The 17,846-nt window shown below is 55.3% G+C and overlaps 2 protein-coding genes across 6 annotated transcripts; both read left to right on the forward strand.

The window, feature by feature from the left end:
• The first annotated feature begins 1,174 nt into the window (after positions 1–1,174).
• On the forward strand, positions 1,175–10,251 carry RBM42 (RNA binding motif protein 42). Of its 3 annotated transcripts, none has more exons than XM_055369014.2 (10): positions 1,580–1,837; positions 2,076–2,229; positions 3,706–3,790; positions 3,897–3,971; positions 5,509–5,574; positions 5,672–5,826; positions 6,261–6,593; positions 6,830–6,947; positions 9,724–9,918; positions 10,008–10,251. In XM_055369014.2, exons 1-10 carry the CDS (start codon positions 1,710–1,712, stop codon positions 10,118–10,120), a joined length of 1,422 nt encoding a protein of 473 aa, XP_055224989.1. In that variant the 5' UTR covers positions 1,580–1,709; the 3' UTR covers positions 10,121–10,251. The 3 variants fall into 3 exon arrangements, with proteins under 3 accessions (XP_018871590.1, XP_055224989.1, XP_018871588.1); XM_019016043.4 differs by having other exon boundaries at positions 1,587–1,837; positions 5,651–5,826; XM_019016045.4 differs by lacking the exon at positions 5,509–5,574 and having other exon boundaries at positions 1,175–1,837.
• A 4,019-nt stretch (positions 10,252–14,270) lies between these two features.
• On the forward strand, positions 14,271–17,569 carry ETV2 (ETS variant transcription factor 2). 3 transcript variants are annotated; one of them, XM_031004402.3, is made up of 7 exons: positions 14,271–14,708; positions 14,986–15,082; positions 15,167–15,250; positions 15,517–15,597; positions 15,826–16,305; positions 16,733–16,845; positions 17,151–17,569. In XM_031004402.3, the coding sequence occupies exons 2-7, from the start codon at positions 15,013–15,015 to the stop codon at positions 17,349–17,351; spliced, it is 1,029 nt and encodes a 342-aa protein (XP_030860262.2). In that variant the 5' UTR covers positions 14,271–14,708; positions 14,986–15,012; the 3' UTR covers positions 17,352–17,569. The 3 variants fall into 3 exon arrangements, with proteins under 3 accessions (XP_030860262.2, XP_055224993.1, XP_063557325.1); XM_055369018.2 differs by lacking the exon at positions 15,517–15,597 and having other exon boundaries at positions 17,151–17,568; XM_063701255.1 differs by lacking the exon at positions 15,517–15,597 and having other exon boundaries at positions 14,271–15,082; positions 17,151–17,568.
• The last annotated feature ends 277 nt before the right edge of the window (positions 17,570–17,846 follow it).

Raw genomic sequence — 17,846 nt, forward strand, 5'->3', positions numbered from 1 at the left:
TTGGGAGGCCGAGGCGGGCGGATCACGAGGTCAGGAGATCGAGACCATCCTGGCTAACACGGTGAAACCCCGTCTCTACTAAAAATACAAAAAATTAGCCGGGCGTGGTAGCGGGTGCCTGTAGTCCCAGCTACTCGGGAGGCTGAGGCAGGAGAATGGCGTGAACCGGCGAGGTGGAGCTTGCAGTGAGCCGAGATCGCGCCACTGCTCTCCAGCCTGGGCGACAGAACGATACTCCGTCTCAAAAAAAAAAAAAATAGTTCTTATCTGTTAGGGAGACATAATGGCGCATTTATGACTGAGTTGATGTCTGGAATTTGCTTTAACATACTCCAGCAAAAAAATATAAAAATAAGAAAAGTATAAGGCCATGCGCAGTGGCTCATGCCTGTAATCCCAGCACTCTGGGAGGCCGAGGCGAGTGGATCACTTGAGATCAGAAGTTTGCTACCAGCCTGGCCAACATGGTGAAACCCCGCCTCTACTAAAAATACAAAAATTAGCCAGGTGTGGTAGTACACACCTGTAATCCCAGCTACTAGGGAAGCTGAGGCAGGAGAATCCCTTGAGTCCAGGAGGTGGAGGTTGCAGTGAGCCGAGGTCACACTACTGCAATCCAGCCTGGGCGACAGAGCGAGACTCCGTCTCAAAAAAAAGAAGGTACTTTGTAACATTCTCCCCGCCCTTGAGAATGTACTTTATAAGCCTATCCCAAACCTGTAAGAACTAATGATAATCCCACCACCCTTTGCTGACTCCTTTTTCGGACTCAGCCCGCCTGCACCCAGGTGAAATAAACAGCCTTGTTGCTCACACAAAGCCTGCTTGGTGGTCTCTTCACACGGACGCGCGTGACAAAGAAGTATAGATCAAGTGAAATCCAGAAGTGTTGAATATTGGTAGCGTTTGAGATGTACTTAAGAGTGCGTTATACTATTCCCCTTAATGTGCATGTTTGAAAATACTCAGAATAAAACACTTGTGAGGGCTACGGGAAAAAAAAAAAAAAGGGTCAGCTGTGGCCCAAGAAAGGACAGGGACCAAGCCCACGGACGTGCTCCTCTGAGTTGCACTAGTCTCTGGGCCTTGGCTCCCACCCTGAACAGCTCTCATCTTTAAATGTCTTCAGCTGTCCTCCTCCAGGAAGCCGGGTCAGGCGCTTCCTCCCGGGAGTCTCCGGTCTTCGTGGGAACCACAGGTCAGGTGTCAACCTACTCCAGGATAGGGGCCCCGAGGTGCCAGCCAGGCCTCCCAGCCTTGCCCAACCCTGGGGTTAACACGGACTTTAGCGTCTTTTTAAACTTCCGGCGCGGGCTCTGCGGTGGCACAGGAGGGTCCTCCAAACTTTCCTGCGATCTCAAAGGTCCAGATTCCACATTGGGGATGGGCCCAACTGACTTTGCTTCGCTCTCATTAGCCGGTGGTCCTCCAGGAAGGCGGGGCCGCCTCTCCGCTGTGCTCTCATAGGCCCAGGTTCTTCCGTTCGTGTGTCCTTCTCTCACTCTGATTGGCCTATATTCCCCCTGAGGGTGTGGCAAAATCTCATTGGCTCTCGCGCCCGAATGTATGACGTCATGCGCCAGCGCCCGTCGCTTTTGCTGGACGTCATCCTCGGGAGCCCACCCGGACGAAGGCGGAGAGTAGACAGCAGAACCAGCGGCGGCGGCTAAGCAGAGACTGTAGTAGCGGCGACAGCGACGACGGCAGCGATGGCTGGGGCGGGGCCAGCCCCGGGACTCCCGGGTGCAGGAGGACCCGTGGTCCCGGGTCCTGGCGCTGGCATCCCGGGCAAAAGCGGCGAGGAACGCTTGAAGGAAATGGAGGCGGAGATGGCCCTGTAAGGCCCGCGACAGAGAGTGATAAAAGTCGTCCCAGAGCCAGAGCCACCGAATCTCGGAGCCTCCAGGCCTCGATAGGCCGGAGATACGGCTCTAACATGGGGAAGTGGGACCTTCGGGATTGTGGGGGCGGGGATAGGGGAGAGGTTGGCAGGGGTGAGGGTCCCCTCGCGATATACCCACAGTTCCAAAATTGGTAGGAGGTCCTGAGCGCTGATGTCTGTTCTACTCCTCCAGGTTTGAGCAGGAAGTTCTGGGGGCTCCAGTACCTGGAATCCCAACTGCTGTGCCTGCGGTGCCCACGGTCCCCACGGTCCCCACAGTAGAAGCGATGCAGGTCCCAGCGGCCCCTGTGATCCGCCCAATTATCGCGACCAACACATACCAGCAGGTACGGCTGAGCTAAGGCATATAAGTCAGGGAACACAGTGCCTCGAACAGAGTAGGTGTTTGTGTACAGAGAGCTGTTGACGTTTTGGCTTGTTGACTAATTAGCATGACAAATATTTTATATGCCAGGCACTGAGAACACAGTAATGACTGAGAGAGACATTTCTGCCCTGTGGGAGCTTATATTCTAGAGCATGTTGTCCAGTAGAGCTTTCTGCAATGACGAGACTGTTCTGATATATTTAAAATTTATATTTAATAGTTCGTTATTCTCATTAGTCACATTTCAAGTGCTCAGTAGCCAACTATATATGATTAGTAGAGAAAGAGAGAGAAATTATTAAGATGAAAATAGGCTGGGCACAGGGCGCGGTGGCTCACACCTGTAATCCCAGCACTTTGGGAGGCCGAGGCAGGCAGAGCACGAGGTCAAGAGATCGAGTCCATCCTGGCCAACATGGTGAAACCCCATCTCTACTAAAATTACAAAAATTAGCTGGGTGTGGGGGCACGCGCCTGTAGTCCCAGCTACTTGGGAGGCTGAGGCAGGAGAATCACTTGAACCCAGGAAGTGGAGGTTGCAGTGAGCCAAGATTGCGCCACTGCACTGGAGCCTGGTGACAGAGCAAGACTCCGTCTCAAAAAAAAAAAAAAAAAGCCCTGAGGCAGGTGCATACCTGTTGTGTTGTTGTGTTCAAGGAACAGCAAGGAGACCAGTGACAGTGGAGTGAGCAAAGAGGAAAGTGGGAGGAGATAAGGACAGAAAGGTGAGGCCAAATCTTGTAGAGCCTTATGGCTATTTTAAGAACCCTGGCGGCCAGGCACGGTTGCTCACGCCTGTAATCCCAGCACTTTGGGAAGCCAAGGCGGGTAGATCACGAGGTCAGGAGTTCAAGACCAGCCTGGCCAACATGGTGAAACCCCGTCTCTATTAAAAATACAAAAATTAGCCGGGCGTGTCGGCGGGCGCCTATAATCCCAGCTACTCAGGAGGCTGAGGCAGGAAAATCACTTGAACCCAGGAGGCGGAGGTTGCAGTGAGCCAAGCTCGTGCCACTGCATTCCAGCCTGGACAATAGAGCGAGACTCCGTCTCAAAAAAAAAAAAAAAAAAAAGACTATAAGGGACAAGGGCAGAAGCCAGGAGATGGAGGAAGGGGCTAGTACAGTAATCTAGACAGGAGTTAATGGTGGCTTGGATGGAGGTTGTGCATGGGAGATGGGGAGGACAGGTTGGACACAGTTTCAGTGGGTGCTAAGTGCTGTGGGGAAGATGAAATAAGGTGGTGAGAGAAGCTGCTGCTCAGAGAGCCCTAGTGTGATCCCAAAAGCCTCCCCGAGAAGTGGCATTTTAGCTAAGACCTGAGATAGCCACATACAGAGCACAAAGCATGAAGCTCTTGGTCTCTTGGGGTGAGCTGGCCGCAGCAGATGGGAATGCTGAGTCAGGCCCCTCACGCTGACCTCTTCCTCGACAGGTCCAGCAGACTCTGGAGGCCCGAGCAGCTGCTGCAGCCACAGTAGTTCCTCCCATGGTGGGTGGCCCTCCTTTTGTAGGCCCTGGTAAGTAAAGAGTGGCAAGGTGAGGGGGTTGGGCAATCAGGCAGGGTGGTAAAAAGGTGTGCACAGGACTCTCCTCCCACCATCCTTGCCTCTCCCCTCCCAACAGTTGGCTTTGGCCCTGGTGATCGAAGTCACCTGGACAGCCCAGAGGCTCGAGAAGCCATGTTCCTGCGGCGGGCAGGTGAGTCTGGGGCCAGGGACCCCCACATTTAATCAGGCACTCTTGTTTACATGACTTCAGCCTCTTGCCTAAATCCTTGCTCTAAATTACCCTTTGCATTTGATCCCAACTTGATGTCATCCTAAAGCACAAACCTGATCATGTCCTTTCTGATGATGTCAATTTTGTTTTAACCTGATCATTGCAAACCAACCCTCCTGCTGTCAGTCCTAATTCCCAGTTACCACAGCACTTAACACCGCATAACAAGCTGTATAATTTCTTATTTACTATGGCTATCATCTTTTGCATCCTCTAAAATAAAAGCTCCATGAGGGGCAGAAGTCTCAGTATCTGCCACATAGGAAGCATTATGTACTGTCTGTTGATGGGATGAACAGACTGTCGAGACAAGCGCCAGGCTTTTCCCCTGGCAGTCACAACCCTACATGACCTTGCTTCTTGCAGGGAGAGATCCCCAGCAGCCCGAACATTTCTGGGATGTGCCAGCAGTGCTTTTGTTAAGGTCCCTTCTCTCCCAGCTCACTGTCACCCAGCTGTAATCTTCCAGCCATCCTTCTCCCCCAGGCCATTTTCTACATTCCACCTTTTGTTCTTCAGGTAACCTTTACTCACACTGTCAATTTGTAGGACATTACTTCCTTATATGTATGAAAAGGATGCGTGTTCTTATTTGGATGTAAAATTCTGGTATAATCTCCGTTAAACCAAACGTGCTACTTATGTTACCTAAATCCTGCTATACTTGTTAATCTGATGATCTCTGAGAAGTTGTAATGTCTCTTACTTTTTAGTATGGTTTTGATCAAAATGCAAATCTGACCTACTCCCCCTGCCCAGCTTCCAACCCTGCTGTGGCTCCCCAGTGCCCTCAGGAGGACACCCATGGCTCAGCCAAGAATGCTGTGCTTTAAAAACAAAAAAGCTCTACTGGGGTGCCTGCTGGCTGCTCAGCCCTTCTCACGACACTCTCTAAGCCCCGCTGCGTCTATTACAGTTACACTAAACTGAAAAGGGAAAGGTTTTGCTTATAAATATTCTCCCTGCCAATAATATTCCCACTCACCCCTTGCCTAACACTTCATTGCCCCTCGGGTCTCAGCTCACAGGTCCCTTTCTCCAGGAAGCCTTCCCTGGGCCTGGCTGGGTCAGAGGGCTCCCCTCTCTTAGCACTGATCCTGCTGCCTGGGCTTCCCTGCTTCCAGCCCTGGTCCCCATTGGCTCTCCTTCTCTAGTGATGTCTCCATTCCCTCCTCCTCTGGACCAGGAGCTCCCTGAGAACCCTGGGTCTGTTGGTGTATCCCCAGCATTGCCTGCCACAGGGCTGAGCCAGAGGAGCTTCTCAGTGGTAAATTTTCATGGAATGAACCAGGGGAGAGGCCCCCACATCTCCAGGAGGGCTCCCCAGACTCTTCTCCAGGATTTCTTGATGCTGAGAGTGCGCACACACACACACACACACACGCATGCACACACACACCTTGTCCCAAGTGCCCCTGTCCCCCATGACACACACCCCCATCTCTCTCTCCCACAGCTGTGGCCCCCCAGAGGGCCCCTATCCTGCGTCCAGCCTTCGTCCCCCACGTGCTACAGAGAGCAGGTGAGGGGCCAGGGTCATCATTCCCTGCCACGTAACTCCCCCCAGGCCCTGGAACTCCCCACTAACACCCTGACAGATTCCGCTCTCTCCTCTGCAGCAGCTGGCCCCCGCCCTATGGCCCTACGGCCCCCTCACCAGGCCCTCGTGGGCCCCCCTCTGCCTGGGCCCCCTGGACCACCCATGATGCTGCCACCAATGGCTCGGGCTCCAGGGCCCCCGCTGGGCTCCATGGCTGCGCTGAGGCCCCCTCTGGTGAGTGTGAACAGGGAACTAAAGGTCAGATGTGCGGTGGACGGGGAGACCATCCATCCTGGCCCAATGGGCTATGTCTGAGTTGGCCTCTCTCCTGACTTTGTTTCTCTACCTTCTCACTCTGCCTTTGTCTCTGTCTCTTTCTGCATCTTTCTGCGGCAAAATCTGTTCTCTTCTTTTGTGAAGGGAGTACAGAGAGAAACACATGCTATTGGAATATTTCTCTTTTGATTGTTACTGATGTTCTTGTCTGTGGCTGTCTCTCTCTGCTTGTGTTTCTCCTTCTCTGTGTTTGTCTGGCTGGAGACTCTCTGCCTGGGTGTCTCTTGGCTGCTCTCTGGCCCCCAGGCCCTTTCTTTGTTGGATGGAATGGAGATGACAGTAAAGTCTCAGCCTGTGAGCCGGCCCCCCTCATGCTCTCCTCTTACCCACAGGAAGAGCCAGCAGCACCCCGAGAGCTGGGCCTAGGCCTGGGGTTGGGCCTGAAAGAGAAGGAAGAGGCAGTGGTGGCGGCGGCGGCTGGGCTGGAGGAGGCTAGTGCGGCTGTGGCCGTGGGGGCAGGAGGTGCCCCAGCTGGCCCTGCAGTCATTGGGCCTAGCCTGCCGCTGGCCCTGGCCATGCCATTGCCCGAGCCTGAGCCCCTGCCCCTCCCGCTGGAGGTCGTCCGCGGCCTCCTGCCCCCGCTGCGCATTCCTGAACTCCTGTCCCTGCGTCCTCGGCCCCGGCCCCCTCGGCCAGAGCCACCCCCAGGCCTCATGGCTCTTGAGGTAAGCAGGGAGCCTAGCGGTGAAGGGACAGAAGGGACGGGGGGCAGACAGGAGCCCAGCAACTTCCACACAGACAGACCGGACAGCAGGAGGACCCGGGGGAGGGAGGCGGACACATGTGCCCCACATCCAGAAGCACATCCAGCCCTTACCGTGGTGGCAGGAGGGCCGGGGACCAAAGGACAATGGGAGACCCCAATACCAAGCCCTTTGCACCTCTCCCCTTTCCTCTGCAGGTCCCAGAGCCCCTGGGTGAAGACAAGAAGAAGGGGAAGCCAGAGAAATTGAAACGGTGCATTCGCACAGCGGCAGGGAGCAGCTGGGAGGACCCCAGCCTGCTGGAGTGGGATGCAGGTAAGCTGCTGAAGCTCGAGGTCAGGCGTGGCTCGGCCAAGGTCAGACCAGGCTGCTGTCCTTGGGCTGCAGACTGGGAGGGTGAACCCTCTCAGTAGGGTGGGCGCTGTTGTTAGCCCACCTTGGGGAGGGGAGGCTATGGCTCACGGGCTGGTTCCTCACCTAGCCATGGGCCGGAGCTTGGTGGAGGTGACAGGGACATGGGGCTTTGTAGCCCGTTTTACTCATGAGGTGCCTGGCTTCAGAGAGTATCTTTTTTTTTTTCCCAACTCTTAGGATAAAATTTTTTTTTTTTTTTTTATGAGACAGGGTATCACTCTGTCGCCCAGGCTGCAGTGCAGTGGCGCGATCTTGGCTCACTGCAGACTCCGCCCCCCAGGTTCAAGTGATTCTCCTGCCTCAGCCTCCCAAAGTGCTGGGATTACAGGCATGAGCCACTGTGCCTGGCCGGGAAAAATTTTAAACACAGATGGCACAGTAAATACCCGTCTACCCACCACCTAGATTCTGCAATTAACATTTTGCTGTGTTCACTTTTTTCCTCTTTGTGTATGTATATGGTTTCTTTGTTTTTAGCTCAGTCATTTGAAGCAAGTTATAAGTGAAGTAATCACTTCTAAATATCTCAGTATTTATCTCCTAAGAAAAGAGATATTTTGGCCAGGCACGGTGGCTCACACCTGTAATCCCAGCACTTTGGGAGGCGGAGGCAGGTGGATCACTTGAGGTCAGGAGTTCAAGACCAGCCTGGCCAACATGGTGAAATCCCGTGTCCCTAAAAATACAAAAAAATTAGCCAGGCTTGGTGGGAGGCACCTATAATCCCAGCTACTCGGTTGGCTGAGACAGGAGTATCGCCTGAACCCAGGAGGCAGAGGTTGCAGTGAGCCAAGATCAGGCCACTGCACTCTAGCCTGGCAACAGAACAAGACTCCATCTCAAAAAAAAAAAAGAAAAGAAAAGAGATACTTTTTGCATATCATAATACTATTATCAAGTCTAAGAACATTAACTAATTCGGTATCTTCTTTTCAGTTTATATTCGTATTTCCCTAGGTGTCCCAAAACTCTGTTAGAACTATTAATGTTTTTGCCCTGAACCAGCATGCATGCAGTTTTATGTCCTTCAATTATATCTTTTTTTTTTTTTTTTTTTTGAAACGGAGTCTTGCTCCATCGCCCAGGCTGGAGTGCAGTGGCGCAATCTCGGCAGCTCACTGCAACCTCCACCTGCCGGGGTCAAGTAATTCTCCTGCCCCAGCCTCCCGAGTAGCTGGGACTACAGGCGCGCACCACCATGCTTGGCTAATTTTTGGTATTTTTAGTAGAGACGGGGTTTCACCATGCTGGCCAGTCTGGTCTCGAACTCCTGACCTCGTGATCCGCCCGCCTCAGCCTTCCAAAGTGCTGGGATTACAGGCATAAGCCACCACGCCCAGCCTCGATTATATCTTAAGAATGGTCTCTTTCCTACCTCTTTGTTTTGTACATATTTTTTGAAGTGTCCAGGGCAGTTGTCATGTATGATGTCCCACCTTCTGAGTTTGTCCGGTTGTTGGCTCCTGGCATTGCCTAACTTGTGCTTAGAGTGTCCCATATCACAGACGCCATGGGGCAGCCGTGCAATGGCTGAGGAAGGAGATGGACCCCTCCTGCTTCAGTGTTTGACTTCCGCCCCCTCTCCTGGGACTGTCTGCCTGGCCCAGAGAAGACCCTAGCTCTGTGACCTTGGGCAAGTCACTTAGCCTGGTTTTGTTTTGTTTCTTCTTTTTTTTTTTTTTTTTTTTTTTCTTTTTTTTTTGAGACAGAGTCTCGCACTGTCACCCAGGTTGGAGTGCAGTGGTGTAATCTTGGCGAGCCTCCGCCTCCTGGGTTGAAGCAATTCTCCCACCTCAGCCTTCCGAGTAGCTGGGATTACAGGCACCCACCACCACACCCAGCTAATTTTTGTATTTTTTAGTAGAGATGGAGTTTCACCATGTTGCTCAGGCTGGTCTTGAACTCTTGAGCTCAAGTCATCCACCTGCCTCAGCCTCCCAAAGTGCTGGGATCACAGGCGTGAGCCACTGTGCTTGGCTCACTTAGCCTTTTAAGCCTCATATTCCTCATCCCCTCCCTTGTGGGGACAGGGATTCATTGGGACAGAGCATGTTCAGTGGAAGCACAGGCCCAACTCAGAGGCAGCATGAGAATGTCAGCTGGGTGCAGCCATGGCGGAGGAGCAGGCAGCATGTCCAGGTCTCAAGGGGGAGTTAGGGCAGGCCTTGCTAAGGAAGCAGGGCTGAGGAAAGATGAAGCCCATGTTCCTGAGGTGCCATGACGGGCAGCCAGTGGGTGACAGGGGTCCAGGGGACCAAGGGACACCAAGGCTCAGAGGAAAGGCCAGGGCTAGGGCAGAGTTAAGGGTGTTACTACAGGAATGAGTGAGGTGGCCCTGGGGTGGGGAGGGCAGTGCAGTTCAAGGTTAAAAGTAAGGACTGGAGCCAGATGCCTGAGCTCTTGTCTTAGCTCTGCCGCTTCCTGCTTGTGTCACTGTGGGCAGTGACTTCACCTCTCTGTGCCTCAGTGTAAAAGCATGGTTGGGAGTGCCAGAAATGGAAACACCCCTCCAGGTGCCAGCAGAGCTCCTGGCGCAGGGTCAGTAGGTGTTGACCATTATTACTAAGAGGTCCCTAGGTGGAGACTAGATACCTCCGAAAAGGTGGGATCGTTCAGACAAGGTACACACTGGGCAAGGCCTCTGCATCCTCTGATGTCATCTCTTCCCCATCCCCAGATGACTTCCGGATCTTCTGTGGGGATCTGGGCAATGAGGTGAACGATGACATCTTGGCACGCGCCTTCAGCCGCTTCCCATCCTTCCTTAAGGCCAAGGTGATCCGTGACAAGCGCACAGGCAAGACCAAGGGCTACGGCTTCGTCAGCTTCAAGGACCCCAGCGACTACGTGCGCGCCATGCGTGAGATGAATGGTGGGTGCGGCCTCCCCTGGGAACTGCAGGCGCGGCAGGCGCTGGCCTAAGCCTGACCTGAGCCTGCCTTGAACCCTCTGTCTCCACAGGGAAGTATGTGGGCTCGCGCCCCATCAAGCTTCGTAAGAGCATGTGGAAGGACCGGAATCTGGACGTGGTCCGCAAGAAGCAGAAGGAAAAGAAGAAGCTGGGCCTGAGATAGGGTCTGTGGCCAGGCACCCGCTCCCACCTGGCCGGGCGCTGGCTCCTCCCTCAGTTCTCTTTGGAAAACCCCCAGCTGTCCACCCATCTCCTGCCCCAAAACCAGTTTCAATAAATTTACGTTCATTTCCACCCCTGGCTGGGCATGGAAGCACGCTGTGGGGAGCAGGGCTTGGCTTCCCCACAGCTGGAAATGGCGGGGAGCCTTGAGAGTTTACCCAGGCAAACACCCAGGCGGGGGCTTCTGAGCCCTTCCTGTGCACCCATTCCCTCTTCAAACGTCTTCCACACATGCTGAGTGCTGCTTATTCCAGAAGAGAAAGGGGGGCCAATGGCAAGGGTGAAGCCAAGCTCAGGCCCACCCCCGTGTCCTGGCTACTTCCTGTGTTCTCAGCACCAAGGTAGGAGATCTAGGCCCTTCCCTTCTGGAGCTCACAGCCTTCTAGGCCCTCTTCCATCCAGCAGACTCTCACCAAGGGTCTGAACAGTGCTTGAGGACACAATGGTGGCTAAAAGTCCTGGGCCCTGCACCGTTAGAGCTCAAGGTCCAGTGGCAGAAAATAGGCCCGGTGCCCTGACAATAAGAGCCCAGAGTGGTCAGGGCAGGATGGGGGCGCTGACCTGTGGGTGAGGGGGCCCTTCCTGAAGGAACTGTCCACCCCCAAGTCTCCTCTGGGGCTTTCCAGCTTCTCCAGTCTGCCACGCCCAGCCAGCTCACCGTGCTCTAAGTCTCGGTGGGCACCTCTATCTCTGTCTCTGTGGGTACCCCTCCATTTCTTGTCTCTAAGCTTCTATATCCCTGTTGGTCTCTGTTCTCTCCCTTGGAGCTGGGAAATGAAAAAGGAGGAGAGACCCAGATAGAACAGAGACTTGGGGTCTGTTCCCCTCTTTTCCCAGCTCCAAGCTGGCCTCTGCCTGTCTGAAGAGGTGTCTGTGCAGGGCCTTGAATGCCAGGCTGAGAGCTTAAGCTTTACGCAGAAGGCAGCAGCAAGCCCCAAAAAGCTGAGAAAATTCAAGCAGCAGCAAGGTCCCGGGCAGCACAGATGTGTGCTGTAGAAAGGGCCCTGTGACCGGCTGGGTGCGGTGGCGCACGCCTGTAATCCCAGCACTTTGGGAGGCAGGCAGATCACGAACCAGCCTGGCCAACATAGTGAAACCCTGTCCCTACTGAAAAATACAAAAATTAGTTGGGCGTGGTGGCGGGCACATGTAGTCCCAGCTACTTGGGAGGGCTGAGGCAGGAGAATTGCTTGAACCTGGTAAAAGGAGGTTGCAGTGAGCTGAGATCGCGCCACTGCACTCTAGCCTTAGCGACAGAGTGAGATTCTGTCTCAAAAAAAAAAAAAAAACGCCCTGCGACCACCACTGTGGCTGGAAGTCTAGAAGAAGGCTGGGGCAGGGACTGGGCCAGAGGAGGGAGATGGCAGGTTTGAGTATGGGGAGGAGTGGAGGGTCTCCCAGGGACACAGCCATCAGAACCCTCCATTAGGAGGGAGCAGGTTGGGCAGGACTTTGTGGGGCATAAGTTGGGGGGTGAACAATACCAAGGCCTCTCAGGGACCGAGGTCCCCCAGGAGAGGTGTCGAATTTCTCCTGTTCCTGTCTTCCCCGCCTTACTGCCCCCTCTCTGACGTCACATTTTCCAGTCTGGTCAGAGGGTGAGAGCCTCCCTCCCTGGCAGGAAGTGCCCTTTAGCCCCCTGCCACCTGGGCCAGACCACCCAGCCCCAGGATCCTCAAAGCCCCTTCCCCCCATCACTAGTCTTTTCTACCCCTGACCCCCCTTGTGCTGACAGCAAGCATAGGGTCACGGGAGGAGATGGGAAGAGAGGATGGCTCCAGAAAGGACGCTTCCAAATGCATGTGATTCTCACTTCCAAGTGGGAGCAGAACAGCAGGTACACGTGGACATGCAGAGTGGGGTAACAGGCACTGCAGACTCCAAAAGGTGGGAGCGTGGGGGAAGCTGAACAGTTACCAGTTGGGTACGTTGCTCACTATTCGGGTGCACTAAAGGCCCAGGCCAGTATACTGGATATACTGACATATATCCGGTAAGGAATCTGCACTTGTACCCCCTAAAGGTTTATCTTTTTTTTTAATGCACACAAGTCTTCCTGAGAACAAGAAGAGACACACACAGATAGAATGTGGCAAGCAGAGGTAGAGATGGCGCTGTGAGCAGGGGGCTCAGAGGCAGAGATGAGAACCATCAGAGACTGTGCAGTGGGAAGGGGGACGGGGAGAAAACCAATAGACAGATGGAGACGGACAAGGAGATGAGATAGGAACACTCAGACAGATGGGGAGGGACAGAGATGTCAGAAGAGACCAGGTGACAAAGCCTCACTGGAGTCAGGCCCGTGGCAACAGAGACCCAGTTTTAGAGATGCCAACCTGAAGAAAGAGGGCAGAGAGACATGGAGAGACAGACAAGAGGCCAGTTTCAAGGACGGGAAGCCAGGACTCCCTTCAGGCGCCCACGCTGGACGGATAGAGGGACCAGTGATGCTCCAGGGCTCTGTGGCTCACCTCACACTGATTCCAATCCCAGTCCCACTCCCACTCCATGGGAACCCCGGTTTACTTTTCTGTAAAATGGAAGGAGGAGCAATGCCACCTGCTCTCCAGAACGGCAAGTAGTTAATGATCAAGAGGCTGGGCTGGGGATTGGAAGATGCCTATATGCAAAAGTTATTTTTAATGGTAAATATTACATACTTATTAAAATACAGCAGGACGGCTGGGCACGGTGGTGGCTCATGCTTCTAATTACAGCACTAAGGCTAAGGCAGGTGGATAGCTTGCGGCCAGGAGTTTGAGACCAGCCTGGCCAACATGGCAAAACCCCATCTCTACTAAAAATGCAAAAATTAGCCTAGGCATGGTGGCTCACGCCTGTAATCCCAGCACTTTGGGAGACCGAGGCAAGTGGATCACTTGAGGTCAGGAGTTCGAGACCAGCCTGGCCAACATGGCAAAACCCCGTCTCTACTAAAAATGCAAAAAATTAGCCGGGCATGGTGGCGCTTGCCTGTAATCCCAGCTACTTAGAAGGCTGAGGCACCGGAATTGCTTGAACCCGGGAGGCAGAGGTTTTAGTGAGCTGAGATCACACCACTGCACTCCAGCCTAGGCGACAGAGCGAGACTCCATCTCAAAAAATATTTTATATATATATATATAGGACACCCAGTTATTGAATTTTACATGAACAATTTTATAGTTTAGGTATGTCCTAAATATTTCATGTATGTATGTATATGTTACATGTATAGCTGTGTTTTTTTTTTGTTGTTTTTTGCTGAATTATTTGAGCAAGTTACAGACTTTGTTTTTTTGGTTTCTTTTTTTGAGATGAAGTTTCGCTCTTGTTCCCCAGGCTGGAGTGCAATGGCATGATCTTGGCTCACTGCAACCTCCATCTCCCTGGTTCAAGCAATTCTCCTGCCTCAGCCTCCCGAGTAGCTGGGATTACAAGCACCCGCCACCACGCCCGGCTAATTTTTTGTATTTTTAGTAGAGACAGGGTTTCACCATGTTGGACAGGCTGATCTAGAACTCCTGACCTCAGATGATCCACCCGCCTCAGCCTCCCAAAGTGCTGGGATTACAGGCGTGAGTCACCGCGCCCAACCACAAGTTACAGACATTATAACATTTCATCTCTGAGTTCATTTTCTAAATGATATCTTTCCTCCTGAATACCATTATCAAATCTAAGAAAAGAATTCTATGATATTTCATATTCAGTTCATACTCCAGTTTCCCCAATTGTCCTAAACTATTACAGCGCGGAAGGGCATGGGGTCTGGAGAAGGAGAGCAGTGGGAGGATGCCTGCCTTACCTTCCCCCTTCATCAAATGAGAGTATGTATTGTACTTGCCTCATAGAAGGATTCAATGAAGGGGTATGGCACAGTTGGTTTCACACAATGAGCCCTCATTTAATGTTGGCTGTTATTGCTACTATTGTTATTGTTGAAATTGTTGATGTCAATATTGCTATGACTGGCACTCCTGGGAAGCAGCCCCAGGACGCCCTCCCTACTGGGCCTGGTGGGGGATTGGGTCGGCCTTCACTCCTGCTCCACACCCCCGCAGTTACTCTGCCGATTGTGACGTCAGCCGACGCTGGGGGCGGGTGGGGGAATCTGGCCGGAAATCCCTCTTCCTGTTGCAGATAAGCCCAGCTTAGCCCAGCTGAGCCCAGACCCTCTCCCCTCACTCCCCCCATGTCGCTGGATCAAGACCCTGAGGCACACAGCCCGTTCACCAAGCCCCCCGCCCCGCCCCCATCACCCCGTAAACTTCTCCCAGCCTCCGCCCTGCCTCACCCAGCCCGCTGTTCCCCAAGCCTCGCTCCAAGCCCACGCCACCCCTGCAGCAGGGCAGCCCCAGAGGCCAGCACCTATCCCCGAGGCTGGGGTCGAGGCTCGGCCCCGCCCCTGCCCCTGCAACTTGAGCCTGGCTGCGACCCCTGCTCTGACGTCTCGGAAAATTCCCCCTTGCCCAGGCCCTTGGGGGAGGGGGTGCATGGTATGAAATGGGGCTGAGACCCCCGGCTGGGGGCAGAGGAACCCGCCAGAGGTGAGCCATGAACTGAGGACTAGATGCCTGGGTGTCTGGGTTAGGAAGGACCTGGGGGACTAGACTCCCAAGAAGCCGGGCGCCTGGACTCCTGGGTCTAAGAGAGGAAGAGAGCTGGGGTCCCTCACTCCCAGGACCAAGATTTTAGGCTCCTGGGGAAGGAGGGAGCGGAGGCGTGGACTCCTGGCTCTGAGGGAAGCTAGGGCTGGGGCCCAGACTCCAGGGCCTCCAAGTGTCACCAGCTCACCCATTGCCATCTGGACTTTTCCCGACCCAGAACATTCAGAAGGCCTTCATCGCATCCATGGACCTGTGGAACTGGGATGAGGCATCCCCACAGGAAGTGCCTCCAGGGAACAAGCTGGCAGGGCTTGGTAGGCTGCCGAGGCTGCCACAACGTGTGTGGGGAGGGTGTCCAGGTGGGGCCTCTGCTGACCCTAACCCCTTACCGCCCGCAGAAGGAGCCAAATTAGGCTTCTGTTTCCCTGATCTGGCACTCCAAGGGGACACGCCGACAGCGACAGCAGAGACATGCTGGAAAGGTGGCTGCGGGCTGGGACCCCTAAGAGCTGGAAAAGAAGCGGGGAGGCTGGGATCCTAGGGCAAAGGGAGGAGGGGGGCGTGCCTAGGTTCCTGGGACTGGGTGGGGAGGGGCCGCGTGCTTGACCCCTGAGGGTGAAGGAAAAGGGGGCGCGGGGTGCTGAAATACGGGCTGGGGGGCTATAACTCCCAGTCCCTGACAAGTAGAGACTAGAGAGTGGGTAATTGAGGGGTCTCTTTCATTGCTCACAGTCCTCCCTAAACTCAGGTACAAGCTCATCCCTGGCAAGCTTCCCACAGCTGGACTGGGGCTCCGCGTTACTGCACCCAGAAGTTCCATGGGGGGCGGGTGAGTGTGGGGAGAGGCGGTGGGAGGTGGGGACTGGGGTCCCGAGGCACCGGGGCTAGAGGTGTAGACTCCCTGATCTTTGAGGACTGAGAACATCTGCGCCCTCAAGGTGGCATGACCTGGATCCGGGACAGCCGGGCCCCAAGTGCCAGGGCTGAGAGCTTAGACCCTAGAGTTTTTGAGGGGGCACCTGGGCTCCCCTCACTCGGGATCCGTTACTCCTCACAGAGCCCGACTCTCAGGCTCTTCCGTGGTCGGGGGACTGGACAGACGTGGCGTGCACAGCCTGGGACTCTTGGAGCGGCGCTTCGCAGACCCTGGGCCCCGCCCCTCTCGGCCCGGGCCCCATCCCCGCCGCCGGCTCCGAAGGCGCCGCGGGCCAGAACTGTGTCCCCGGGGCGGGAGGGGCCACCTCGTGGTCGCGCGCCCAGGCCGCCGGGAGCAACACCAGCTGGGACTGTTATGTGGGGCCCGACGGCGATAGCTACTGGGGCAGTGGCCTGGGCGGGGAGCCGCGCACGGACTGTACCATTTCGTGGGGCGGGCCCGCGGGCCCGGACTGTACCACATCCTGGAACCCGGGGCTGCATGCGGGTGGCACCACCTCTTTGAAGCGGTACCAGAGCTCAGCTCTCACCGTTTGCTCCGAACCGAGCCCGCAGTCGGACCGTGCCAGTTTGGCTCGATGCCCCAAAACTAACCACCGAGGTGAGAGGGCCGCAAAGACTGCGGGGAGGGCGAAGCTGGAGTCCAGAGCCGGGACCCAGGCACCTAAGGGGGCGGGGCCCGGGAGACTGACAGTGAGGGGGCGGAGGCTTAGGGACCAGGGGCTCGAAGAAGGAGGGGCCGGTGGCCCGCACTCCAGGTCCTTGGGGAGGAGAGGGCTAAGAAACTGGTAGTCTTATAGAGACCAAGGGGATGAGGACCCAGGCTCCTGGATTATATAAAACGAAAGCGATAAAGGCCCAGATTCCTGGGTCTCCGAGATGGGGAGGTCAAACTCCTCAATCTCTGAGACTGGGGCCCTGGACGCTTGAGTCTCCAAGGCTGACTGTTGGATCTCAGAGAAGGGGGGGATCCGGACTCCTGGGTCCCGAGTTGGGAGAGTGAGTGTGCCCTTCCCTTCATCCCGCAGGCCCCATTCAGCTGTGGCAGTTCCTCCTGGAGCTGCTCCACGACGGGGCGCGTAGCAGCTGCATCCGTTGGACTGGCAACAGCCGCGAGTTCCAGCTGTGCGACCCCAAAGAGGTGGGGCAGCTCCCCTGCCCAGCCAAATCCTGCCCCGTCTCTTCTAGTTCAATTTAGCTCCGCCCAAGGGCTAGGTTCAATCGCGTAGCCCTCGGCCCCGCCGCTCCCCGGCCCACTCGAGGCCCCGCCCAACCCTTCTCAAAACCAATCTCCCGCCTGTACTCCTGCCTCAACCAACCCAGTCTCCACCGGGCTCTGCGAGGCCTCGCCCAGGTCTGCACTGCACACCGCCCCCAGGCCCGGCCCTCCCCACTATCGCCAAGCCCCGCCCCTTCCCACTCCGACCAAGCGGGCCTCTGTCCTAGGTGGCTCGGCTGTGGGGCGAGCGCAAGAGAAAGCCGGGCATGAATTACGAGAAGCTGAGCCGGGGCCTTCGCTACTACTATCGCCGCGACATCGTGCGCAAGAGCGGGGGGCGAAAGTACACGTACCGCTTCGGGGGCCGCGTGCCCAGCCTAGCCTATCCGGACTGTGCGGGAGGCGGACGGGGAGCAGAGACACAATAAAAATTCCCGGTCAAACCTCTTCGCGCGTGCTCCTCTGCTGCATTCTTCCCGCTGATACTGACTACACCAGCTAGGGAGCCTAAGTGTGCAGCTCCACATGTTGGAATTTGGCCTCCCCACCTCGGAGACCCAGGCGTCTGGGCCTTCATCTCTTTCCTCTCACATGATCCAGAGGCCTGGATCCTTGCTCGCTAAAAGACTGCAGTGTCTTAGTCCTCTCCTCCCCGAAGACCCTGAAGTGCGGGCCACCAGCCCCAAGTCCCTTAAGCTCCCAGGTCCCTAAGCCCCGCCCCTCGCTGTCAGTTTCCCCGGTCCCGCCCCCTTAGGCCCCGCCTCTCGACTCCGCCTTCACTCCCTCCGCAGTCTTCGCGGACCTCCCTCCTCGGTGGTTAGTTTTGGGATGAGGAACCATCCACCTCCAGTGCTGGGCAATGATCAAAGGAGACCCAGACTCAGGGAGCCTGCCATGTGCCCGCCCTGTGATGAGAGAGGCAA

This window comes from Gorilla gorilla, chromosome 20 (assembly GCF_029281585.2).
Source record: "Gorilla gorilla gorilla isolate KB3781 chromosome 20, NHGRI_mGorGor1-v2.1_pri, whole genome shotgun sequence".
In the NCBI taxonomy this organism is placed as follows: Eukaryota; Metazoa; Chordata; class Mammalia; order Primates; family Hominidae; genus Gorilla; species Gorilla gorilla.

Excerpts from the sequence above, each read along its gene's own strand:
- ETV2 (XM_031004402.3), top strand. The coding sequence starts at position 15,013 with ATGGACCTGTGGAACTGGGATGAGGCATCCCCACAGGAAGTGCCTCCA. Across the intron at positions 15,083-15,166 it reads GAACAAGCTGGCAGGGCTTG|AAGGAGCCAAATTAGGCTTC; the intron begins GTAGGCTGCCGA and ends TACCGCCCGCAG. Across the intron at positions 16,846-17,150 it reads AGCTGTGCGACCCCAAAGAG|GTGGCTCGGCTGTGGGGCGA; the intron begins GTGGGGCAGCTC and ends CCTCTGTCCTAG.
- RBM42 (XM_019016043.4), top strand. The coding sequence starts at position 1,710 with ATGGCTGGGGCGGGGCCAGCCCCGGGACTCCCGGGTGCAGGAGGACCC. Across the intron at positions 2,230-3,705 it reads CGACCAACACATACCAGCAG|GTCCAGCAGACTCTGGAGGC; the intron begins GTACGGCTGAGC and ends CTTCCTCGACAG. Across the intron at positions 5,575-5,650 it reads CCACGTGCTACAGAGAGCAG|ATTCCGCTCTCTCCTCTGCA; the intron begins GTGAGGGGCCAG and ends ACACCCTGACAG.